Below are 26445 nucleotides of genomic sequence, written 5' to 3'. Positions count from 1 at the left end.
TCCTTTCCTGTTATACACCAATAAAATTCGTTATATGTTAACATTTGCATTCATTGTTTAAAAAGGCAATTTTCTGGAATTTCTTATTAAAACCTTTCATGCAGGTACTAAGATAGTACAGCTAAGCTTTAGGTGTTGTTGTTGTTTGTTCTGAAGAGATTTCACAATGTTTTGCGGGAATTTTAGCTTTCGGAAAGTAATCCAAAGCTTCCCTCTTAGTTTTTTCCTAGAACTGGAATGGGGGGGGGGGTGGATCTTGAGAAATAGGACTCACAAACACCTTTAGACAGACTTGGATGTGTGGCAGGAATTTCTTCATTTTCCCTGGCGGTAACCTATCCTAATTCTTTGGGGGGAGAGGTGGGGGTCATTATACAAAAAATGTGTTTGCTGGTAAGGCAAGCTCCCCCTTCCCCAATCCATCACAATGCTATTCAGAGGACGGAATATGCTATCTAAATAACAACAACAATAATAATAGTAATAATTTTTATTTAATTTGTATCCCGCCCTCCCCGGCCAAAGCCGGGCTCAGAACGGCTAACAACAGATAAAAACAGCAGAATGTACATAAAATCGCACAGTCAATTAATTAAAATACATTCTAGAATCAATTCAGAATCGAATTAAGTCAACCATCGGGTTAGAGTTCTATGAGGATTACAGAAGGAGGGGGTCAGACTGTGCCTTGGCCAAAGGCCTGGCAGAACAGCTCCGTCTTGCAGGCCCTGCAGAAAGATATCAAGTCCTGGAGGGCCCTAGTCTCTTGTGACAGAGCGTTCCACCAGATCGGGGCCACGGCCAAAAAAGCCCTGGCTCTAAAGCTACAAAGTATGGCATAACATTCTACCTGTGTTGTGATTCCAAAGTACGATTAGTTTATGATGAAGATACATTTTGGAATATGAAGGTGAGCAAGCAGCTTGAAACTTCGTTTCTAAGCTACTGTCTGGTGTAACAACACATTTAAAGGGTTCTGAATAGAATATAACATCACCTGTGTTCCACTAGACATAGGATTAGCTAGGAAAATCCTGACTCAAGTTGGCATTTTGAAGAAAAACAAATAAATCACCCCATAATTCCTTGCCACAAAATCCAGAAGTGTCAACAGCAGAATTTTTAGTTTTCAAGATTTGACACTTAGGTTATGTGCCAAAGAAAGGAAAGACGGCATTCATTGCATGATGATACATCAGTCTCAGACTAGAATTTAAGGTCTCAGATAATGTGTGGGTTCGTTGCAAGGTCTCTCCCCCTCTCTTTTGCTGTTACTCGTAATTCACAACTCAGAATTCTTGCACTGATATACTTGTGCCAAAGTTATAATTGTTATATTAATTGTAAAGAGCCCTGTGATCCTCAGATGAAGGGTGGTATAGAAATGTAATAAATAAAATAAATGTTAATGGCTGTTTTATGCTTAAAAACTGGGTCATTGTGACCTACTTTTAAGTTTACATGGTGGGGTGTTGAATCTGATAACGTGAAATTCTTTAGCAGGCGCTGAAAGTACAATAATGAAGGTGCCTGTCTGATATGCAGTGGAGGGAATTCCAAAGGGCAGGTCCTGTAACACTAAAAAGTCCCAGTTCTGACATTGCATCCTATCAGGCAATCCGTTCTGTACAATCTGCAGGATGTCCTCTCCTGCAGAGTACAGCAATCAGTTGAGTATTTGGGATTGAGGTGATCTTCTAGGTCTTTTACTTGAAAAGGGAATGAAGACATTTTTTAAAAAAACTTGCAAATGATACAATGCTTAACAACTTCTACCAGGTATTTTTTGGGTGGGTGGGGTTGATCTTTCTGAAGACTGCAGATAGGGAGGAAGGAGTGAATTCTCCCTCTCCAACTGCAGTCTCCAGGAAGATCATCGCCCCTACTGAAAACAGGTTTTAAAAACTCGTTTATGGGAGCTAATGTAAGGTATTTGGAAGTCTAATTGCAGCAGTGGGGGCTGGTCATTACTGGGGAGGAAAGGTTTAAAGTGAAAGTGTTCCTCCTCCATTGCAGTTATGTTTGAAAGAATTACATTATAGCCAGATGACTTTCCCCAAGCCTAATTGTGGTGCAGAGACCTTGGAGGGGGAGGGGTCACAGCGAGGGAATGGTTGGCTGGTCCTGTCCCAGTTGTGACCTAATGCCTACCTCCCCCCCCCCCCATGCCACTATTGGGCTTGACAGAAGCCTTCTGTTGGCACCACTAGATTTTTTTGTCAGGAGGGAGGAAGCCCCAGGATCCTCTTGGGGTGCCAGGGAAGGTCTTGATGCACATCTGTGGGGTCACTTTGGTGATCCCCCTTAGGCCATTTAGAGCTGATTAATGAAGAAGAGTATTTCAACTCTCACCTGCTCCTTGGCATATCAAATGATTGTCTGTGATCTGGTGTGGCTTGCCACTTTCCTTTTGAGTTGGTATAATATTTAGCTGAAGAAGTGCTAGAAATCCAGGGGTGGGTGGGAGGGAATAACATTTCTGAATGCTTATCTCCTCCCAGAGAGATAATTTCTTATAAATACATGGAAAAGGCTCTCAGAGAGTTAGAAGTGCCGTGGCTCGTACACAACACTTGCAAGAAAAGAGCTTAACCAACAACTCTGCATGCAGGAATTGGGTGGCGGGACATGGCCTTGTGAATGTTAGCAGTTGCTGCATTGAAGGGTAGAGGAGTTAGCACACTGTCCTCTGGATCCTGCTGCAAGTGAGTAGAGGCAGGAATGGACTAGTGAGAGAGAAAGCAAGTTAAACCCTTATCTCTTTCTCACACACACCCCTCTCCCACTCTCATTGTTCAGTGAAGTGCAGGTTTGAACTCTGGACCCTTATTGGAACATAGTGGTGTCCTCACCTTCAGCGTTTCTGCTTGTTGTGTCTTTGCCAGTTTATTTGGCTCTGTTGGTATCTTGTTTTGAATAGTTTTCAATACCTTGTGTTCTTTGAGGGAGAATGCTATTTTTGCATTGACTCCTGACAGAAGACGGGTGCCTAGTTCTGGAATGGGTGAGTGAAGTGAGGCAATGTACTTCCCTAGTTGTGGTGCTGGAAGAAACTTTACTTGGTGGTGGCCTTCAGTGCCAACTAGTTGTCAGCCCTGCGGGCAGTATCTTGCCATACTGAAGCTAGATATGCCCTCTAAATATGTATATTTTAAACAGGAAATTTTTGCTTTGTGCCTAACAAAACTTGTGATGAGATCATTTTTTGCATGTTTCAACTAACCTCACCTGATATTCTTTGTTGTATTAGATGGGCTGGTGATCCCGCTGGTGGAGTTGTCAGCAAAACAGGTGGCATTTCACATTCCATTTGAAGTGGTTGAGAAAGTCTACCCACCTGTGCCCGAACAACTGCAGCTTCGTATTGCCTTTTGGAGCTTTCCAGAAAATGAAGAGGACATCAGGTAATGCCATTCAGAATTCTCTTCGTGTTTCTTTTCTGTTTAAAGTTAACTTTATCTTCGATGCACCATCAGTGAAATAGGGAATTTCAAGTAGCCATATTGGCCCATCAGGGTAAAATCTATAAACGTATGAGAGTAATATCTATTGATTAGAATCAATTAAAAATGTTACAAAGAGGGAGTAAGCTTTTATGTTTTCACGATCACGTCATCAGGTTGTATGCTAATAAAAAAATGATATTGTGTTGCGTCCACACTGTGGATGTTAGTGAAAGGACTTCTGGCTTCCCTCTCTTTTTTCCACATGTCCACAAAATCTGTCCTGGGGGTTCCATCTGGGGCAGATTTGGGGAGGGCATGCGGTGCACACAGGGAGAGGAGAAGGAGGAGAACTTCGACTGGGCAAACAGAAATCTTTGCACTACTTTGTTGGATCCTGCCCATTAGATTGTTCCCAGCTGCATAATGGAAATGGTCCTGGGCCATTCCCTACAATATGAAGACCAGTGATCCAGAATGCAGTGCTCTTTGTCTCATCTGAAGTACAGTGGTGCCCCGCAAGACGAATGCCTTGCAAGACGGAAAACCCGCTAGACGAAAGGGTTTTCCGTTTTTCAATGCGCTTTGCAGGACGAATTTCTCTATGGGCTTGCTTCGCAAGACGAAAATGTCTTGCGTTTTTTTCCGCTCTCCACCCCCTTTTTCTAAGGCACTAAGCTGCTAATAGCCTTTTAGCAGCTAATCCGCTAATCCCTTAAGCCTTTAATAGCCGCTAATAGCCGCTAAACCGCTAATAGCGCTAATCCGCTAATAGGGTTGCTTCGCAAGATGAAAAAACCGCTAGACGAAGAGACTCGCGGAACGGATTCTTTTCGTCTTGCGAGGCACCACTGTACATTTTAACAACAGAATGATTTGTTTTCCTAGGCTGTACTCCTGCTTGGCAAATGGCAGTGCAGATGAGTTCCAGAGAGGCGAGCAACTTTTCCGAATGAGGGCTGTTAAAGATCCACTGCAGATAGGTATTTACATCTACCTTATATTGTTACTGAGAAGAACTGAAATCTTATCCCAGATACAAATCCTACCTTGAAGGTTTGGGAGAGAAGGGTTTCTGAGTTGGGGTGACATGGTTAGGTCCTGCCTCAGCCTGTACCATTGAGCTCTCATCCAGAAAGCCTGATTGGGGGGACGGACCCAGATAAAGATTCCTTTATCCAGATCTGATCCACAAAGATATAAAAAAGTGGCTCAGCAGACCCAGTTTCAGTTTGATGGAGTCCTGGAAACACTGCAGGATTCAGCTGGTGATTTTTGCTAGGACTACTAAATTAGTTCTAGAATTTATAGACTTTTTTGCTTGCTATGTAGTAATCCCAAAAACAGAGAGCAGTATGACTGGAACATTTATGGTATGTGCTCACCAGCAACATCTGGTTGTGTTCCTTTAGTTATGGTATACTTTCCCCCACCTTCATGATTAACTTTATGCCACAGTTATAAGACATGCAATAAGAGGCTTAATGTTTGCTTCTTGGGAATTTTAGGTATGGGTTGGACAGCGTAATCCACTGCAAGACAAAAGGTTCAAATGTTGACTCTGAGTTTATTAGGAAGCCTTAGCCTTGGTTAATGCAGCAGGCCTATTGAGAGAATGAATGTGTTTACAATTTTAAAGTGCAATTTAATGGTTAATAGAAAAGAATCTAAACTCTGTTTAATGGGGGTTATGTAGTCCAGGCACAAATCTTTGCTACTGAACATTCCTATGTTGAAAGCCTATTCTCATTAAATTGAAGCGACGATTGATCTTTGAAATAAATTACGGCTGCCAAAATAAGACATTTTAGATTTTGATTGGAGCAAGAAGAAGGAAAGGTGTAGTTCAACACTAACAGACCAATTATTTTAACTATGTATGTAATATATTTTTTTTATGCTGAATGCTATATCACCATGCTTCGGTGTCAGACAATAACCTTTGGCCTGTTTTCCCAACAGGTTTCCATCTGAGTGCCACAGTGGTACCTCCCCAGATGGTACCACCAAAAGGAGCATACAATGTGGCAGTGATGTTTGACAGATGCAGGATCACCTCATGCAGCTGCACTTGTGGAGCTGGGGCCAAATGGTGTGCCCATGTTGTAGCCCTCTGCCTTTTCCGGATACACAATGTAGGCCTTGAATTGTGACTATTGTTCTATTGCATAGATAACCAAGTACGGGGAATATTTATTGATAGCCATAAAATTAAAGTGTTCAGTAACTGCAAGTCTTTTCAGTCCTTTATATTAACATCTGTGAAGCTGCATTGAGTGGAACATACTTGAAGTGAGGACATTAGCCCATATTCACTAATCTGTACTAAGTAGTGTTTAACATATATATTGTAAGAAACAACTGGCTGTACAAGCTGAAAGGATCAGTGCTACATGTTTGCCTAAATGGCTGGATGCTTCAAAATTGATTACCAGAATATGCAAATGGACTTTGATGTGTCCAATGGTCTACAATAGACAGTAGTAAGGAAGGTGGTTATGCTAGTTCACACAGCATTGAATGCAACCCTATGCATTAATAGTGTTGAATTGCTGCAATGGAAAATTGAATCTATGTATCAAAATTCTGTAAGCAGAAATCAAATGGATGTACTTAAAAACACCACCACCACCAAATCAATTCTGCTTTTGTACAATGCCAGCAGTATGTTTTGCACTCTGCAAATATAAATGAATGAAATGTATTCCGATTCTTTCAGTGAAGCAATTCCCCCCCCATTGGAAAGAGAAATATTTAAGCACATTTATCAACATGTGGTCAAGATACTGTACATTGTACAAATTGAGGATCTAGTCCTACAGTTCAGCATAATCTCTCCCCCCTGATGAGTTGTTGACATGCTTAGAATCAAATGCGGGATTTAAATGTTGATGGTTGAAAGGAAACAATGATTAGGTATGGTTTGCTTACCCATAGTTTATGAAGTAGACAATAGACAAACCATAATTTTACTTAGTTTAATCTGAGAGGTAATATTGTATATGAACCCCCTACAAAAGCACTGCCAATGTCCGCCTCCAAGCATATTCTGATGGTAGTCAACATAATGAAGCTTGAGAATAATCAGTGAGTTTTCTGTCCCCCTTGAAGGATTAGTTGCAAGAAGTCTGGAGTCCCCTGCATGTCAGAAATTGGTTAGTGCTGCTGCTGATGCTTATTGTAGACAGGGTGGGAGAATTGAGATGTTAAATTTAGAAGGAAATGTATGCATGAAATAGGCTCTTTATGATGAATGTATTTTGATGCAGAACTAAATTTTCCAGAGTGGTTTAGAGAGCCTGTATGATAAAGGAATAGGCTATAAGTTGTAATGAAATGAATATAACCATGTAAGGTGGAGTAAACAAAGGTTGCTGTTTGGTCATTGGAAGTTCTAATTGTTGCCTAGTTCCCTAATAAAGCAAATGTATATATTTTGAACAGAATCTGCAATACGTATTGCTCTTATTCTAAGCGATATCCTTCTGAAATACTGCACTTTGTTCTGATAAACTTGATAGATTGTTTCTGAAACGTCTTCTATTTGCAGCTTTATTTAATTTGGGGTGGGGAGGTGATGTTTAGCAGTAAGATTTTGTTAAAAGCAAGGCTCTCCGTGTTCTGCCTTTTCTACCTTAGGCATCTGCAGTGTGCTTGCGAGCACCTGTCTCAGAATCCCTGTCTCGACTGCAGAGAGATCAGCTGCAGAAATTTGCACAGTACCTCATCAGTGAACTTCCCCAGCAGGTACGATCTCCAAAGCACATTGTACTCAAATCATACATATGGATTCACTTCTATTTAGTCCTGCTTCCCAAATTGTGTGTTTAGTAGCCTTGAAAACAAGACTAAATGCTTTTACTAGCCCATGTTTCTTAGATATTGTTGTACAGGTTGACCTGTGGTATTTGGGTTCATAGATAGCTGTTTTCACTACAATACTGCTTTTCCTTTCTTTGTATCTAGTTCATAAATGGTATTGTGATAACGTCTTTCCTCAAGAAGCTGGTCTTCTTTTCCAAGAATGGGCATTGCCATGAGAGCAAACTACTTTATTAAATAAAAGTAACGACATGAATAAATTGAAATACCATTTATGTACTTGTATATTTAAAACATTTTAATGCTTCCCTTCATCTATTCCTGGTGGTTTATCAACTTAAAACAGAAGCATATTAAAGCAGCAAGTAAATAGTACAGCCATAAGGCTATGCTTCATGCAATAGCATGGAGAATAAACATCTCATGCTTTTCCCTTTCCATCATCCATGTCCTAATATCTGCTGGATTCTCTGCATGAATGCCAAAGCAGGCTGAGTCCAAGACTTGACTACTCTCTCATAAAAAGCTTGAAGAATTGAATAAATCTGTACTGAAATTGTTTTTAGAATATTTTGTTTTATCACAATTGTGTTTGCAGCCCTGGGCTCCTTTGGGAGGAAGGGCAGGATATAATTTAACTAGATAAAAATAATACATGAATTGGGCCCTCTTGTGATGGGGCATCCTACCTTGTTTCATGGGGCCTGACCCACATTGAATGTCATCTGCCTAGTGGAAGGGAGCAACTTGCACCATATTGTTTCCTTGTCACCCCTGGCTGACAGTATATACAAAGCTAAGAGGCAATCCCATGTTAAGGCAGTAGGCCCTCATGATCAGCATTTGGGAACAAGGACCTTCTCAAAAGCAGCCTAGCTCAGTGGAGTGATAGACAGGTGTCTGTGCAGACATAGCCATTCCTCAGACATTTGTTTTTATGCACTGAGTAGTCTGCTGTGATGGCAAGCTCTCATACTCCCTACCACTCCCTATCACTTTGATGCTTGTAAAGCACAGCTGTGGTAAAAAGAACAGCTAGTCAAATTACATAATTTGGATTTCAACTGTGGGGTCCTTTTGTGGGTAGGGAAGAGCCTTATTGTAAATTCTGCCAGAAGGAATAGCATGAATAGCTATACGAAGATCAGGTGATTTTTAATGGGCAGGCTCATATGGGGGAGGTGAACCTTAAGAGATGAGGTCTAGAGTTAATACAGAAGTCAATAATAGCACATCCAATTGAACTTGGAATTTAACTGGCAGCTAGTGGAGTTTTCAGAATACTGCTCTCATGATCCCTCCACCACATATCAGTCAGGAAGTGGACTGTTGCATTGTGCATTAGCTGAAGTTTCTGAATGCTTTTAAAAGGCAACCGTGTTTAGAGTATGTTGCAGTAGTTTTATGGTCTTGGTCCCAGGGCCCTTCCTAATGGGTTTTATTTTTCTGTGTGGTACACGTTGAGCTATTACTCATTTTTGCAGAAAATCCTGCTGTCTTTTCTTGTGTTAGTTGTGTGCATCTAGCATTTTCCCCCATTTTTTTTTTAAGCTGCTTCTTTTGGCTAGTGTGTTTATATCAGAACATGTGGTATGCAGATTTTGAGTAAATAGAAGCATGAAAGGCATGTGCTAACTAGGACTGGGTTCAAGTGTAGTGTGCAATTATCTTTCAAAAAGTTTTTTTTAAAAAAATGTATTTACCTTTTAGCAAGATTTCCAGGGTAGCTAACAACAGAAACCCAGACATAGCTACTGTCTGATAAAACAAGATGTTAAAAATAAGAATGAAAACTGTAGGGTGTGATGGCAAAAAATAAATGATCCAGCCAATGCATGGGAGAATAAAAAAAATGTATTACATCTGACTCACAGTTAAAGAAGCTGGCAGCTGCTATGTTCCTATGAAGAGTATGGTACAACTGAGGCACCTCCATTGAGAAGGCCCTACCTCCAGCTGCCATTTAGCTCACTTTTGAAAGGAGAAGTACCCAGAGCAGGGCTTCTGAATTGAAATGTTTGGTTACTGCAAATGTGGCTGGCAGAAACACAATACTGTAAAGTTAAACCAACATTTCTGTTGCAATCCTATGCACTCTTTCATGAGGAGTAAGCTTCATTGAACATTGGGCCCTATATTATGAGTAAATACACGTAGGATTGTGCTGGATCATAGCGTATTTGGAATGCTGCTAGTGCTTTTTTTCTGAAATAAATGATGCAGGAAAGAAAAGGCGCACAAGCAGGAGGGACAGGGCAGCTCTGTGAAGGGGCAGAGCAGATGCTCAGAGAAGCTTCTTCCATGCACACCTGCTCTGCAAGCTGCCCTGTCCCTCCTGCTTGCATGTGCAGGAGAGGCAGGGCGGCTTACAGAGCTGAGGCACAGGAAGGCTTCTTCCCGTGGGACAGCTGTTAGCCTGGGAGGCTGAAGAGCCTCATTAAAGCCCCACTGTGCACCTCTAGCTCACGAGAAGACCCTCTCCAGAGCCCATAGAGCTGTGATGGCAAACCTTTTAGAGACCGAGTGCCCAAACTGCAACCGCAAACCCACTTATTTATCACAAAGTGCCAACACAGCAATTTATCCTGAATACTGAGGTTTTAGTTTAGAAAAAAACAATCATATATTAACATATTTTGTCTTAAAAGAAAAACACAATAACAGAGCATTCAATGATACATTTTTTATTGAAAGGTAAACGTTTGCAATATCCTTGTTTGAGAAATCATGAAAAAGGGAATTAATCCCAGACAACATGGCCGTTTTGATAATTTCCCTTCAAGAAACTCTTCCTTGGGAGATTTCAAAGCAGAAGCCAAATGGCCATCTGCCATGGATGCTGTAGCAGAGATCCCTGCATGGCAGGGGGGTTGGACTTAGATGACCCTTGGGTTCCCTTCCAACTCCCCACAATCCTATGAAAAACCCCCAAAACAGTCTCCTTTGCCCTCTGCTGTGTGTCCCCTAGCAGGGAGGATCTTTCAGTTACCCATGACGATGGGAGAGAGTTCCCCTCAAAAGTTTGCTTCCCGGCCTGACCAAGCAGGCAAAAAGGAAATCCCAGCGTGAACCCCAGAGACACACGGCGGTTCAGCGCTCCGCTGCCATCGGTCACAGCCTGGAAAGAAGGCACCACAGCACAGCTTAGGGGCAGCACATGCGCCAAGTAGAGCTGTGCATTCGCGAGTAGCTGGTTTGCCGCCCATGGGCTGCACCTGAAACGTGAAAGTTCCATTCCGCTGTCTGAAAGCGCCTCTGTGCAGAACTGCCAGTAAGCCTGGCGGCATTTTGCTCCCTCCTGCAGCCTGGCTTTAGAAGTGCAGCCCGGTGGGCTAGCCATTGAATCATAGGATTGTGGGGAGTAGGAAAGGGCGATGGCGCACATGCCCACAGAGAGGGCTCTGAGTGCCCCCTCTGGCATGTGGGCTATAGGTTCTCCACCACTGCCAAAGAGGATGTCCTTTTTGCTCTCCAGGGAGAGCCAGAGCTGTGGTGTCGGAACTGCATTTTGATGCGTTCTGGCTGGGGGGGGGGAGCTTTGAATACGGCTACTTTAAAAACAACTAGCTGCAAATAAACACCAGTTTGAAATCAGAGTGCCTAAAAACTGCATACACTGCTAAATGCCCAGGAAAACAGAAACGTACTTAAAAGTTAGCATATTTGATGCACGGTGAACATAAAGGAGAGGGGAATTCCATGGTTGAGGCACCACTACTGCAGAGACCCTCAAAAGATAAGGGCAGAGTTGGACCTCACTAGAGGGAGCAAAAATCAGACTAGTTCATATGGAATGATGCTGTTCTTCAGATACCCCAGCCCTAATGGGTTTAAGCTTTAACAATTAAAACTGCAAATTTGAATTGTGCCCAAAGACAAGATTGTAGTGCATAAAATTATTTGAGTATTCCCAAGATAAGATCCATTGTAGTTGCTCCACATCTCAGTCTAGCAACTGTGTTCTGAACCAGTTGAAGTTTCTTTGAAAACTGAGCACTGATCCTTAAATTATGGATATTTATGCATTCTAAACAGGAAGCTTCTTTTCACCTTAGAAATATAAATTATTTCATCCAGTAACTATCAGCCTTTGCTTCTGACTTACATAACAAGCAGCATTATGCATTTAATAAAGTACTATACCATGAAATATTTTCTAAAATTAGTAAAAGTATAAAATACATAAATTATGCAAAATACGTTTATCACGGTAATTCTCTAGCTACAGATTAATATATTTAAGCGTTTTGGTGAACTGGTTTGTATGCATTGTTTTGGAAATAGATGAAGTACTAGTGAGAAATTTGATTTGATATCACACTTTTTGATAATTTGTAACAGATCTAACTCAGGGGAGAGACAGTCAGTGTTAAATGTCTTTCTCACACACAGATCCTTCCTACTGCTCAGCGCTTGCTGGATGAGTTGCTCTCTTCTCAGTCCACTGCTATCAATACTGTATGTGGAGCCCCAGGTAACTCTACCAGAATTCAGTACGTTAATATAAATAATAGCTTTCAAATAGGCAACCTTTGTTTTTGAAATGCTAGTGCATTGTGCTCTGTGATTGGTAAGGGGGAGGGCAGCACAGTCGAAAGAATAAACAGAGAATTCTCTTGGCCTGTTGGCTTTTGAGTGGTGAGAAATGAAACATTTTTTTCTTAGGGTTTCTTTTAATCCACCACGTGGTACCACTGGGATGAGAGTACAGTTTTGTTTGAGCTTTCATAAATATCTTTGGAATGAAGCTCAGGTGTACTCTTTCACCTGCCACTCTGGGTAAATGGGGAAGATAAACCACTTACAGAAACACATGCAAAAATGTATCTGCTTTTTTTCTTAAGATCCCACTGCCGGTCCCTCTGCCTCAGATCAAAGCACCTGGTACTTGGATGAATCTACATTAAGCGACAATATAAAGAAAACCCTTCACAAATTTTGTGGTCCATCTCCTGTTGTCTTTAGGTAAATTCTCTTTTTCCTTTTTCCTTCACAACTTGTGGTGGTTCACCAAGCCAAACACAACCTCATGCCTTCTATCATAGCCTGTCAGGTGCTTGACACCCCCCCTCCCATTTTTGCAGACTGAGTCAGGCAGTGAAAATAGATGGTTTGTCAAGCGTCTGGCCAACAGCCATAAATGGCTAATAGGCTATACTTTAACAAATTAGTTTAAATTGTGCGGGCACACCTTTTGGTTATGATTTCTCTGAAGGTGGTCTGAATCTATATTTTGTGGTTGCTTCTAAGTTATAAATGTCAGTATTTGTATTGCTTTGCCCTGTGTGTTTAACCAAGAATTTGTCTAGTCAGGACAGCAAACCATCAGCTATTGATGGAACACAATGACAGCTTTATTCAGAGACCAGTTTCTAGTGCAGTGGTGGGGAACGTCCGGTCTCGGAGCCTAATTAGCCCTGCAAGGTCATTTCTCCCAAACCACACCCATTTGCCCAATACCCAACATCATATGTAATTCTAGGGTAAAGGTGGATCTGGAACCAGCTGTGTTATGGGAGTTCCCCACGGATAGTGCATTTTCAAAGGGGCTGCTCACAGTGCCCATCATTTGATCAGCACTGAGAGGAACTCCTTCAAAGGTAATTTTTCACCTGACTGGCAGCGATTGTGCACCTTCAAATGAGTTGTCAAAGCGGGTTACGGCTTTGTTTTCCATCAAGATTCGATGCATCATTTCTGGCTGCATGTTTGTCTGAACGCTCTTCCATACAAGGAAGTTTAGTGCATAGAAAATGGACAGAACTCTTCTCCTTATAGCAAGCTGTATATCAAGTCTCTTCTCCCTATATCTCTATTTATTTATTTATTTATTTATTTATTTATTTATACATACATACACACACACACATGTACAGCCCAGCCTTCACAATGCAGTTTCAAGGTGAGTTATGTGCAGCTTAAAAAAACAAACAGGCCACATATTATAAAACAACACTAAACCATCAAATAGACAATATTGGCAAGCAAAACCAGCAGCAACACCGTGGAACAAGTGATACTCTGAACTCATCCTCCGCCACCACAGCCTGTGGGGCAGGCACACCTCATAAGAAGGGGCACAACCTGTGGACCACCACAGAGAAGGTCACAGAGAGCCAGTGTGGTGTAGTGGTTAAGAGCGGTAGTCTCGTAATCTGGGGAACCGGGTTCGCGTCTCCGCTCCTCTACATGCAGCTGCTGGGTGACCTTGGGCCAGTCACACTTCTTTGAAGTCTCTCAGCCCCACTCACCTCACAGAGTGTTTGTTGTGGGGAAGGAAGGGAAAGGAGAAGGTTAGCCGCTTTGAGACTCCTGAAGGGGAGTGAAAGGCGGGATATCAAATCCAAACTCCTCCTCCTCCTCCTCCTCCTCCTCTTCTTCTTCTTCTTCTTCTTCTTCTTCTTCTTCTTCTCATGAACCTCTTACCCTTGAGCTTCATAGGGCTGCAGAATTGCCCCCAGATCCTAACACATGGACAGGTCTATATGTGAGGAGGTGCTCCTTTGGATATTTGGGCCCATGCTGCTAAGGGCTTTATATGTCAGTGTTGTTGGCATATAAAAGTGATGGGCATACTGGCTCATCTTTCAAGCTACACTAGTAGCTTGAATGGATCTAGTGTCTTGAGGTTGGCCTGTTTCTGACCACTGCAGCTTTATCATGCAGTCACAGGATTCGTTATGACTGTAGGTAGTTATACAATTCCAGTGTCTCCAGTCTTTAAGCCATCCCTGGTTGCTACAGAACTACTGCTTCTTTTGCTGTCAGATCCACATCTAGAAAAGTGATGCTAATGCCAGCTTGATGGTCTGGGCACATGTTGTGATAATGATGTAGCTCATAAAGCCAGCTTCATCATTAATGAGCAAACAGCAATCTTCCTGGCTTGTCTCTACTTTCAGCACAAGCATCAAGGGGCCCATGTCATCATACAGACACAACATGCCAACCGTGTTGTACCTGAACAAACAGAAGTGAATCACATCTCCTGTTTTGTGCAGAGGACTGTGTCTCATTCTGGGCCCTTCACCTCAAAGGAAAGGATAATATGCAGGCAGAACTTGGATCCCGAGGAATAGAGCCTTCATGCTCATGTCTTTGACCTCACATTTTACGGCCCTCCTATGGGATCTTCTTGCATTCCCACCACAACACAGAAATCAAACTTTTTTTCTTGAAGCAAAGATTCTTGATGGGTTTTTGTCTTTCCCCTGCTTGTGAGAGTTCTTGCCAGTATCTGGATGGAATGGGCTGAGATCTCTTCGCTCCCCGCCCCCCCCCCCCCAATGACTGAGATGTCCTCTCCTATCAGGCTAGTAGCCTGTGTGTCCTGCTCAGTCAGTGGTGGCCTTTGTTATTCAAAACCACTCCTCTTCATTTCTAGGCAGAGAGAAAGGGTAAGTAGACTTGGATTACTCAGCTATATAGAGTTGGACACCCTACTTACAGCGAGGAGGGATTTCACTCTTTGGGTTCTTGGACATTATTTTGCCAGGACAAGGGACTTGGTCTCTTGGCAGCTCCATTCCCTGCTGTTCTAGTTTTTCTCCAAGGTTGGCTTAATTTAGGGGTTAAATCTAACATCCTTTGTGTACTTGGATGGCTGCTTTAAGCTCCCTCATATCTTTAGTCAACAGGTGTCTCCCATTCCACATGTAAAGCATTTTCTTCAGAGTGGCCTTGCATCCTGCCCTCCAGTGGTTCATCAAGCAAATTTCTGAACCCTTGAGAGTCATTCCCCCTTCTTCATTTCTCAATATTATATTCCTTGTTGCCATTACAGTACTTCACTATTCATATTCCCTTACGTTCAAAGATAACTTTGGACGCTTCATTTTACATGAAGGTAGCTTCACCCTTCCTGTGTCCTTAAAGTCACTTGTAGTTCCCACTGCGAGCAAAAACCTCTTTTGCCCTAAATATCTTGAGAGAAAAAGGGGTGTTGCCCAAACGTTGCACAAGCCCTTAATCTTTTGGCACAGAATTACTTGTTTTTGTTTAATAATATGTATATATGGCTTAAGTAATGAAAATATCGAAATGGCTTACATGAAACAATGTAAAATATACATAATAAAAAAGTGATAAAATCAAACTTTAAAAACAAGTAGACATATTTTTTTTAATGAAGATGTAGGTTAAAAACCATTTTAAATTAATAATACAGAATAAAATTCAACGTCTGGGTGGGCTTGCCTAAACCTAAAAGATTTTAGCAGGCATCAAGAACAATATAGCGAAGGCGCCTGCCTAATACTAATATGCTGGGAGTTCCAGAGGGTTGGTGCTGTGACACAGAAGGGTCAATTCATGAGCAGAACAAACATTATGTGCTAGTTGTAAACGTGCCAGTTTCACAGCTCAAGGCACTCAAGTGGGTACATACGGGGAAGTTGATCCTTCAAGAAATGGTGTACCTCCTTTGTCAATTACTGGGTTTAGGGGAGAGATGGAGTGACCCCCAAAGAACAAAGCCAACTTCTAAAGGCCTTGGAGAAATCACCACTTGTTGGAATTGTAGCACACTTGCTTAGAGGAGCCGTTACTTCCTTGACTTTCATACAGGAAGAAGGTATACGGTTTTGTTTCACACATTGACTCTAGACACTCTGACAGCAATGTTTTTGCATCTGCAGTGGCCACCATTGATTGAAGGCCGCTTCCTTGCTTTCACCAACCTTGTGTTCAAACAGCAAATATCGCTTCCTTGTGCAATTGGGTCTCAGTTCTATTAAGCCCTCGTGTCTGGACTGCTGAATGGTGACAAGTATAGTAGGAAGAACTGAGAATTTGCTTACCTGTGAATTCCTCTTCTGTGTGCTTACCATAGTGAGACAGTGTTTTGGTGCAGCGAACTGAAACCACAGTCTTTTGACAAATAGAAGATTGGACTCAGTTTACTCCAATGGGTTCCAAAAGGAGTTCTAGCAAACTCTCTGGAAATGTATCAGGAGTCCTTAAATGAAGAGATAATTATATATATAGTGTCTTACCAGCACTGCAGCTTACCCATCTCTTAACGATCCTTTCCAGCAATGTGTGGCCATGTTGGAGTATTTTGTTGTTCTAGGACATACTGATGGATTTACTGGAGACATATGAGACCTAATAGCATTTGTGGTCAATTGACTAAAGCGCAGGATTGACAGATTAATATGTTTCAGTTATCTTTGATGGATAAGATTCTTTGTGTAATGTAGGCAAATTTTTCACCCAAGAAAGCCATTTACAGCCATAGTTCAAGTAACTGGGCCTAATACACAACCTTGTCCAGCTTGTTCAGGTTTGCCTTTTACTCATCAGCATCAACACAGCTGTGTCAAATATTTTATTTTTAGTTGGAATTTTTTTACTGTGAAATGATGTAACTTGTAATAAGGGTGCTGCAAAATTCAGAGTGTTGCACCTGGTAGATATGAGTTCTTGTATAAGCTGTAGATGTGATGACTGGCCTCTAGTGTACATCTCTGTCATTCATTTGCAAAAATGGGAGTAATAGTGTTAGGTCTGTCATTATTGGGCTGAAGGCTGGAGATGATGAAGGCTATAAAATAACTTTTCCACCTTTAGAGTTACAGCAACAGCTATTCTGCTTCTGTTTGTTACCTTGACTTTTCCTCCTAACCTCTATCTTGTCAAATTTCACAGTGATGTGAACTCTATGTACCTTTCGTCCACGGAGCCCCCAGCTGCCGCCGAATGGGCCTGTCTCTTGCGTCCTCTGAGGGGGAGGGAGCCGGAGGGCATCTGGAACTTACTTTCTATTGTTCGGGAGATGTTCAAGAGACGGGACACCAATGCAGCCCCTCTGCTAGAAATTCTAACAGACCAGTGCCTGACCTACGAACAGGTACTGTTAGATATATATTTATATTATTTAAGGCATTTATACCCTGACTTGTGAAGAATTCTGAGGACAGTCCACAAAAGCGATTTGATTCACAGTGCGTTGGGGAGGGGAAGGGCATGATGACAATGTAGTAAGCCTTGGGGGATATTGAGGTATCAAGACTTCTTGACCCAGCTGTGAACATCCTGCAGAAAAGCAGTGCAGTATTATTTTTAGGGCAGATACTTTTTAGTAAGGCAAAGGTGTACTTCCCTTGATGTCTGTTAAGCGTGGAATTATGTGTCTTGACATGTCTGCATCCTCTCTCTACAGATAACCGGCTGGTGGTACAGTGTAAGGACATCTGCATCCCATAGCAGTGCAAGTGGGCACACTGGCCGTAGCAACGGCCAGTCAGAAGTGGCTGCTCATGCTTGTGCGAGCATGTGCGATGAGATGGTGGTTCTCTGGAGGCTTGCTGTCTTGGATCCGACCATCAGCCCTCATCGGTAAGTAGCGGGATCAAACCTTAATGAATATGCCATCTTGACAACCAGCCCATTAATGGATCTCTATCTTCTGCGTTTGAAATATTTAGGTTTGAAGTGGTTACAGATCCAAAACATGCAGAGGGTAGAGGGAAGATTGCCATCAAAACTCCCATATTACGTCCCCATTGTATCCTGTGCTTCTTTGGCCTTGCACTGCTTCATAACCCTCTATACTTCTGATACATAGTGATGGTGGATGGCGTTTGCTTATCATACTGTTGGGTTTTGCTACCAAGAAAAGAAGATTATACTAAAGCATGAAAGAGGGATCAATTTGTGGTACTTGTTAAAAGCTTGCTTGGAGACCTCTGACTACCATATTATCAGAGGATGGATGCAGACACTGTTTACAACCCTCAGAGTTACTTCAGTGGGAATGAGAGCACATGCGTTGCCAGCATTTTTTTATTAAAATATCTGACGTAGCAGGGGTGGGAAAGGCCCCTGTCTGAATCTTTGGAGAGTTATTTTGAGGCAGAGTAAACACTGTTAAGCAAGGTTGTCAAATGGTCTGTCTATGCATAAGACAGCTTTATATGTTCTTGATAATCTGAGGCTTAATGCTGTCTAATATAAATTCAGTCAAGAGTATTAAGAAATCTGAATTGGCTGTGTAACTCCTCATCACAGCTCAGTGATAAAAGTAACAAAGGAAAGTTTGTAAGGAGGATCTGAATTTAGTACAGTGGTACCTCCGGTTACGAACTTAATTCGTTCCGGAGGTCCGTTCTTAAGCCGAAACTGTTCTTAATTTTGCTAATGGGGCCTCCCGCTGCTGGCGCGCGACTTCCGCTTGCATCCTGGCACAAAGTTCGCAACTAGGGGCATCTACTTCCTGGTTAGCGTAGCTCCTTACCCGAAGCATTCGTAAGGAGGACTGTACGTAACCAGAGGTTCCACTGTATCCTGGATGGGGCGCAAACAATAAATCTGGAAATCTTGCTTTGTAGCTCCTCTGTGCCACTTACATGTTCCTTCTCCCCTGTGGTGCTAGGCGGAGAGATTTGTGCACACAGCTGAGGCAGTGGCAGTTGAAGGTAATAGACAACGTCAAAAGGGGACAGCACAAAAAATCCCTCGAGAAACTGTTCCAGGGGTTCAAGCCAGCTGTGGAAGCTTGCTACTTCAACTGGGAGGAGGCCTATCCAATTCCAGGCATCACGTACAGCAATGCTGACAAGAAGAACTCCTTTTGTTGGGTAAAGGCCATCCAGCAGCGAAACTGCCGACCGCAGTGTGGAGAAACCATCTGTGAGGCGGGGAGAGCTCATGGTCTGGATGTTTCGGGGACGTGCTTGCAACTAGGGGATCGGTCACGCCCTGCCTCTCAGGAGCCCGCTGTGCGCCCCAAAGAACTCATTGGGAAGCGGAAAGTTGTGTCTGAAGGTCCCCAGCGGGTTCTGAGAAGGCTTTCAGCCGAAGGCGATAAAGCTGCATACAAGACGGCTGTGAACAAGGGCGGCAAGCTTCCAGTGGGAAAGACCTTGGCCAGCAAACATAGCGGGAAACGTCGCATGAGCAGCGAGGACAGCTCTCTGGAACCGGACTTGGCCGAGTTGGCTTTAGATGACAGCAGTTTGGCCCTTGGCGCCGAGGCTAGCAACACGTTCAGCTTCACAGACAGCCCGCTGAGCAGAAGTTACAGGGATACCTTTGAGGATGATGGTGGGGTGTATTTCTCAGAGGCAACTGAGCCCACCCTCAGGAGTAGTCCATCCAGCAAGAAGAACTCAAAGGACCCAGTGGGGGAAGTGGGTAGTGGAGACGATGACATTCCTTGCCCTGATGAAAGTACTGGTGGGGTGAGTTTGAAGCCCAAGGAAGTGGGGGAGAATGGTGCTGCTGGAGGAGGAGGAGAAGAGGAGGAAGACGACTACCAGGTGTACTATCTGAATCCCCAGGAGGTCGCTAAGGAAGAGGATGACAAGGCTGAGGGAGGGGTAGAAGAAGAACAAGACATATTTGCTGGGATAAAGCCCTTGGAGCAGGAAAACCGCATGGAGGTAAGGGGAGCATGTGTGTAAAACCACCTACAAAAATCTGTCTGTCTAGGCTCCTGCAAATGTATACAAGTTCAGGGAAGTTCCAACGCTCACCTCCTGCTTATAGCCAAGGGATAAGATCTATAAAGCCAAAAGGAAATGTTGTACAATTTACGATTTGTGTGTTGATTATGGATTGTTTCTTCTGTCCCTCCAAATAATTGAGGGTAATGGTATGCCTTGGAAAAGAACAGGATATGTTTCAGTCATGTTTCACATTTTAACGACGTGTAGCATTTATGTAGCATTTTTTGAGTTTTTGCATGCACTTTGCATATGTTGCTCCTTGCGAACAGCTCTGTAAGTTAGGTTAATGTTATAGGGAAGACCCCCCTGCCTCCTGTCCAGCTGTAGAGTACACACTTTGTATGCAGAAAGAAGGTCCTTGGTCAAATCCCTAGCATCTTCCTTTAAAGGTGTATCATAGGTAGCAGGGCTAGGAAATACTTCTGCCTGACACCGTAGAACTGCTGCAAGGCAGATTAACTGAACAGTGCTGCGCTATGAAGGCCAGTGGTCTTCTAAATCAGCAGCATACGTTGTTGTCATAGTTGCAAATGTGAGGCTAGAGTAGTGACATGTTTGCAGCCACCTAATGAGGTAGTTGCTGAGGTGGTATTTAACACAGAAACTTTCTGGCTCATTGTCTTGGCCTGTATGCTACAACAATCGTCTATTCCCGTGGCAGTACCTATACCTGAGGTCTTTGGTACTTGGTTATTTGCAGGAGATTTCCCTCCCTTATTGCCACCCTCAATAAGAATGCAACTCAGTGCTGGAAATAAAAAAATAAAGAAATAACTCCTAGACTGAGTCTTGGGCCCTAAAAGTCATCCCCGAGGCAGTTTGTTGAGTTTTTACCAATAAATCTAAACTCTGTATTGATGATCTGGAAAAGCAAGGACTGGATCTGTTCTGTTTGCAACCCTTCATTTACAGATCCTGTTTGCTTGTGCAGAGGCTCTCTATGCACATGGTTACAGCAATGAAGCCTGTCGCCTCACAGTTGAGCTTGCCAAGGACTTGTTGGCCAACCCTCCTGATCTCAAAGTGGAACAGCCCCCAACCAAGGTACAGAGCTGCTGTGGGGACTGTTTGAATGGAAGGGGAAAGTGTATTATAATAGCAGGACAGAAATGGTTTCTCTTTCAGAGCTATGCTTTGCTGTGGACAAATACTGTATGTAATATGGAGTCCAGGGCAATTTTCTTTGACCTCTTTGCCCAGCTCTTAAAAAAAAATAAATCTGTAAAAGTAACTCAGTTCATATAAACTGACATAGTTTGCCTAAGGTGCACTCTTGCTGAATTTTTCTTTGCTGATAGAGATTTCATAATGACTAGAACCGTGTTAATTAAAGAGTGTGTTGAATTCTCAGGATCCTGAATTCTGTAACCAGTCCCATTTGTATCTAATCACAAGATATACCAAGTAGTCATAATTTTAATGCTTCACACAGTGGAATTGTTGTTCTATGCAGATGAACTCTTGCAGAAAAGCTGAATGAATTCATCAGCTGCATCAGTTTTGATTGTGGGAACTATTGGATGCATACTCATGCCTCAGCTGCTTTTTTAATGGAGATGTCCTGTGAAATCGAGGAGACCAGATAAATTTCTAGGGCCACCTGACAAATTACCAATTAGCAAGTCACCAGGTTGGGTTCTTAACCGTGAAATTACTAATCTCCTAATTAAAAATATGCAACTTTTCATTAAAATCAGCCTTCTTAATGCGGTTTGAAAAGTTCAACAGCACAATGTAGTTCAGATCTTTTTATTAAGTGATTCAGAAAATTACAGGTCTGTTACTCTCCCCCCCCCCCCCAGTTTATTCAGGAAAAGGCTATTAAAGATCTGTACAGCAGTACCTTGGTTTAAGAAAAGCTTAGTTTATGAACAACTTGGTATAAGAACGCTGCAAATCTGGAAGTAGGTTTTTTGGTTTGTAAACTTTGCCTTGGAATAAGAACATGTTTTGCTTCCTGTTGAATGTGTTCTATTTGTAAATTGAGTCCCCCGCTGCTATGGGAAAGCATGCCTTGGTTGAAGAACGCTTTGGTTTAAGAACAGACTTCTGGAACGGATTAAGTTCGTAAACCAAGGTACCACTGTATAAGCAAACAGTCTAGCTGAGGCGGAATTAGTAGGGCTTCTGCAAAGCAACTAGACAGTACTAGATGACCATTTATGCTGTATAATGATTGATACAATGTGAGCTACAACAAAATTAAAATGGTGGCACTAGAAAATGTAAGGGATAGCACCCTTCACTGCATTGGAATGCAGAACTTTTTTGGGCCATATCAACACCGGATTCTTCCATGAAGCTTCTGGATTAGCATTTAAATCATGATGCTTAACTTTCCACATAAACTCAGATGGGACTTAAAGTGAAACTAAGTCTGTCAGTTTCCCTATGTTTAAACTGTTTATCCCACAGGGAAAGAAAAACAAGGTATCCACCAGCAAGCAGACATGGATGGCAACAAACACCTTATCCAAAGCTGCTTTCCTGCTGACCGTGCTGAGTGAACGGCAGGAATACCACAATCTAGCCTTCCAGATTGGCATGTTTGCTCTGGAGCTGCAGAGGCCGCCAGCGTCTACCAAGGCTTTGGAGGTAAGTGTGTGCTTAGATAGACTTTGATGTGACGTTACAGAAAACCAAGGTCAGGGAGTTTCCTGGTAGCCCGTGGGTAAGTGGCAGCCTTTAACTGTTAGCCACTGTTGCTTGATCTGGGAAAATGGAGGCTCAGTGATGTTCTTTGTGCATCATTTAAAGCACTTCTATGTTACTTTTTTTATCCAATGTCTCTGTAGAGAGGCCCTGTGGATTTGTTTTATTCCTGGCTTTTGTGTCACACATAGGTAAAGCTGGCATATCAGGAGTCTGAAATTGTGGCCTTGTTGAAGAAAATTCCACTTGGCTCTAATGAGATGAACACTATTCGGGGAAGAGCTGAAGAGCTGAGGGAAGGAACCCTGTGTGATTACCGCCCTGTCTTGCCTCTTATGCTGGCCAGCTTCATATTTGATGTCTTATGCACGCCAGGTAAAGCCCTTCAGATTTGTCTAAAGAAGAGGAATCTGTACATGCCAAATCTTTGGGAAAGGGTGTATGATGACTTGCTTCTCTTCCTAAATCTTGAGGACAGACTTCTACAGAACAAACTCCATAGTCCCATGCCTTTATAGAAGCCACTTAGCCCTTGTATGTGTTAGATCATCCTGCGCATCATGAATGTGGATCTCCAGTACTGACCAAACTCTCATGCATGAGAGAGCTCTGGAGGCACTTAACTCAGTTGTATGGGCTGGACCTTTTACAACTGACACATATAAATGGAACCTTCATTTGGGCTGAGCTCTTACTTGATTAATCTCATGGACCACATAGCTGTCCTGCCCCGTCCAATGTCCGGAAGCTTCCTTGAACCCTGCAGTTACATAGCAAGTTCAGGGACTATGTCCATATTCTCAAAACATATGGCCAGTACTGTCAGTCAATACTGAACTTCTGCCGCAGGTTTTGCCCAGGTAAACCACCGGATACAAGAATAAATTCCGTAGTTTTCAGGATGGAATTTTAAGGACATAAACACTTCCTTGTGGTGACTGAAGTCCTGTTTCCAGCTTTACTATACTAGCAGCCTTGCCAAATTAATTCATTCTACTTTGTAACTCCCCCCACCCACCTTTTCCTTTCTAGTCTTCACAGATATCAAACCTGTGATTAGGTGTAGGTGAACTCCTTCATTGTCTCCCAAGACAAATGGATGCCAGCAGATTAGGTGTCTGATGCTTTTGTGGCCTTTTAAGAATACTTGGTTGTGTTAATTTAATAAACAGATTTATTTTATAGAATAGAATTGAGCAAAATCCCAAGATCTTGGTCTTGATAGAGGTTAGTTTACATTAGAAAGCAATGCTTTAGACTATTATCTTCATAAGTCTGTGAAATTTTTACCAGCCTAGGCAATCCTTGCATGATAGAGCTGGCTATTGATTTGCCATCTTTCTTTTTCCCAGTGGTTTCTCCTACAGGATCTAGACCTCCAAGCCGTAATTGGAATAATGAAATGCCTGGAGATGAGGAGCTAGGTTTTGAGGCAGCTGTCGCTGCTCTTGGTGAGTGCTTAGCTTCTCTTTCTTATGCCAGGCCCTATCTCTCACTGATGAAGAGATGTAACTTTGGTCATCCTGCCAAGTCATCTAGAACTTAATTTTTCTTCTTTGCTTAATATGTAATGGTAATAAGGAGAAGCCTGATGCCTCACAGGGAACAGATGTTGCTATGGGGAAGCATAATTGATGGTTTATTACTTAACTTAAGTAAATGGAGAGATTATATAAAACAAGCAGGATAAATGTTTGAATTCTGTACTCTGCCTTCCAGGCATGAAGACGACAGTGAGTGAAGCAGAGCACCCTCTGTTGTGTGAAGGTACCCGAAGGGAGAAGGGAGATCTCGCTCTAGCCCTGATGATCACTTACAAGGACGACCAATCTAAGCTAAAAAAAGTACGTCCTATTTGGAGATACTCAGACCTTAGGCTGTTTAATGGTATCTGAGCATGGTGCATTTTTTTTGTTTTCATCATGCATTGTAGTAGTTTCTCTCTCTTTTTAATTTTATTTATGCATTTTACATATCTTAATACATCAGTTATACAATTGCCATTGTTTATCTTGCTCTTCGACTTCCGTAGGGTCTTATTTAGTCCTTTTTAAGCTGCATCTCCTTTATTACCACCCTTCTTCTACTTATTTTAACTGCTGCTTATATATCTAACCCCACTTGGAAGCTTATCTGATTGTTATATTTCTTTAAATATTCGCCAAAGTATTCCCACTGTTCTTTTATATTCGACTCACCTTGTTTTCTTACCTTGGCAGTCAGCATTGCTATCTCCACGTATTCTATTAGCTTATTCTGCCAGTCTATTTTTGGGGGACTATTTTTGTCCTTCCACCTTTGGGCATAAATTATTTTGGCCACTGTTATTGCGTAGAGGAAAGGACTAAGTACTTTCTTGGGTATTTCCGCCTCTACTATATTCAGTAAGAACATCTCTGGTTTCTTGGGAAATGAGACCCTTAACATCTTTTTTAATTCTGAGTATATCATCTTCCAATACTTTTTGGCTTTCTTGCAACCCCACCACATGTGTATAAATGTCCTTTCAATCTCTTCACATTTCCAACATAAATTGGTTCCCTTTTAATACATTTTTACAAGTTCACTAGGGGTGAGGTACCATCTATATATCATCTTTTGTAGGTTCTCTTTTAAGAGTATAGCATGCCGAGAAATATATTGTTATTTTCCACAATTTCTCCCAGGAGGCCATATCTATGTTGAGTCCTATGTCAATTGTAGTTGTTTCTCAATGGCACCTGAAGATAGTGGATCAAACTGATTTCCTAAAAGGATTTTAGATGTTTATTCCTGGTAGTGGGTATGAATATGTTTGTAAAATTAATAAACAAAAGAGGTTGGGCTATTCAGTGGTATGGCAAACCGCTTCCATCTTCTTCTTGCCAAAAGGACCTTTCTTCTTGCTTCTTTCTGCTTCTCTTGATTGTAATAAACTTAATTCCCCCCTCTGCAGTCTTCGGAGAACTCCCCTGTTCATGTTTAATTCCCCATTCCCACTCTCCTGACATTTCCTTTGTTTAGATGCTAACTTTCATGTTGTTCCACTCTCTGTTTAAAGATCTTGGATAAGCTGTTGGACAGGGAGAGCCAAACACACAAGCCTCAGACTCTAAGTTCATTCTACTCGTCCAGCAAGCCCACAGTAGCCAATCAGAAGTCTCCTTCCAAACATGCTACCCAATCAGCTGCGCCCATTCAGCACCTCCCAGGAACACCTGTTACGCAACAAGCAGGGGTAACCACTGCTGTCCAGAGCAACACTTCAGAACCCTTTTTGGAAAAGAGCTCTCAAGGTATGACTTACTGTTCCACAGGATCACAGCTGTATTCTAATTACCAGTGGAAGGAAAAATGAAAGAAATGGGGTGCTGTCAGATTTTTTTTCCATTTGCCTGTATATTTGTTCTAGTCTCATAGGTTGTCAAGTTCTTCTGCTATTATGCAAGTGTGATGCAGAATAAAAAATGAATGACACCTTCCTTGCCTTCACGGAATCCGATTCTAATTGCAGTGTGCATTCATGATTTCTTTTCCATGTGGGAAAGAGAGGGGAACAGTACTGAAGCCTGTGATTATCCACTACTGTCTCCTGTCTGCCAAAGTTGCACCTGCCTATGAAATCCTCCTCTTCTTGTTGCTGCTGTTTTAAATTGCCACTTCTTGTGTTTTCCCAGATAACCCTCAGAGATCTCCTTGTGACCCACCTATGGAACCCAGTGTCTTAAAGCAAGAAGGGAAAGTTCCTAGCCGACTAGCCCTTGGAAATAGAGGTGGCTACAATGGGAGGTGCTGGGGTTCCCCAGTCAGACAAAAAAAGAAGCACACAGGTAACTTTGAGCAGGGGGCACATAACTTTCTGCTGTCTCATTCTGCATGTTTTACATTTCTGGAATCACTTTCATGCATGTTAAATTGTTTGCTCTTTGTTGCACATTTTGAATTGAATTAATATGGTGAACTTGTCTGTCTGCTTGTCTGTTAATACCCTAATCTACTGTCACCTCCAGTATTTCTTACTGAAGCACAAATCTTCCCTGGTGGATCAGCACACTCAGTGAGGAATTCTCTGCTGCCAAAGTGAAGTTGGCCTAGCCCTC

General features: G+C 42.4%; 1 protein-coding gene across 8 annotated transcripts in view; it reads left to right on the top strand.

Annotated features, from left to right (window-relative positions):
• The window catches only part of ZSWIM8 (zinc finger SWIM-type containing 8), a 58215-nt gene that overhangs the window by 12077 nt on the left and 19693 nt on the right, over nucleotides 1-26445 (top strand). For all 8 annotated transcript variants that reach the window (XM_083440283.1, XM_083440284.1, XM_083440282.1 and 5 more), the window contains exons 2-17: nucleotides 3251-3404; nucleotides 4332-4426; nucleotides 5406-5578; nucleotides 7083-7190; nucleotides 11658-11739; nucleotides 12110-12230; nucleotides 16914-17115; nucleotides 17428-17603; nucleotides 18640-19648; nucleotides 20627-20758; nucleotides 22130-22309; nucleotides 22558-22741; nucleotides 23719-23817; nucleotides 24086-24210; nucleotides 25407-25641; nucleotides 26023-26175. In XM_083440283.1, the coding sequence (XP_083296409.1) occupies nucleotides 3251-3404; nucleotides 4332-4426; nucleotides 5406-5578; nucleotides 7083-7190; nucleotides 11658-11739; nucleotides 12110-12230; nucleotides 16914-17115; nucleotides 17428-17603; nucleotides 18640-19648; nucleotides 20627-20758; nucleotides 22130-22309; nucleotides 22558-22741; nucleotides 23719-23817; nucleotides 24086-24210; nucleotides 25407-25641; nucleotides 26023-26175 (3228 nt within the window). The remainder of the gene's footprint in view (nucleotides 1-3250; nucleotides 3405-4331; nucleotides 4427-5405; nucleotides 5579-7082; nucleotides 7191-11657; nucleotides 11740-12109; nucleotides 12231-16913; nucleotides 17116-17427; nucleotides 17604-18639; nucleotides 19649-20626; nucleotides 20759-22129; nucleotides 22310-22557; nucleotides 22742-23718; nucleotides 23818-24085; nucleotides 24211-25406; nucleotides 25642-26022; nucleotides 26176-26445) is intronic.

Source organism: Podarcis tiliguerta, assembly GCF_965153285.1.
Source record: "Podarcis tiliguerta genome assembly, chromosome: 5".
Classification (NCBI taxonomy): domain Eukaryota; kingdom Metazoa; phylum Chordata; class Lepidosauria; order Squamata; family Lacertidae; genus Podarcis; species Podarcis tiliguerta.
This window is presented reverse-complemented; position numbering and strand designations above follow the sequence as displayed.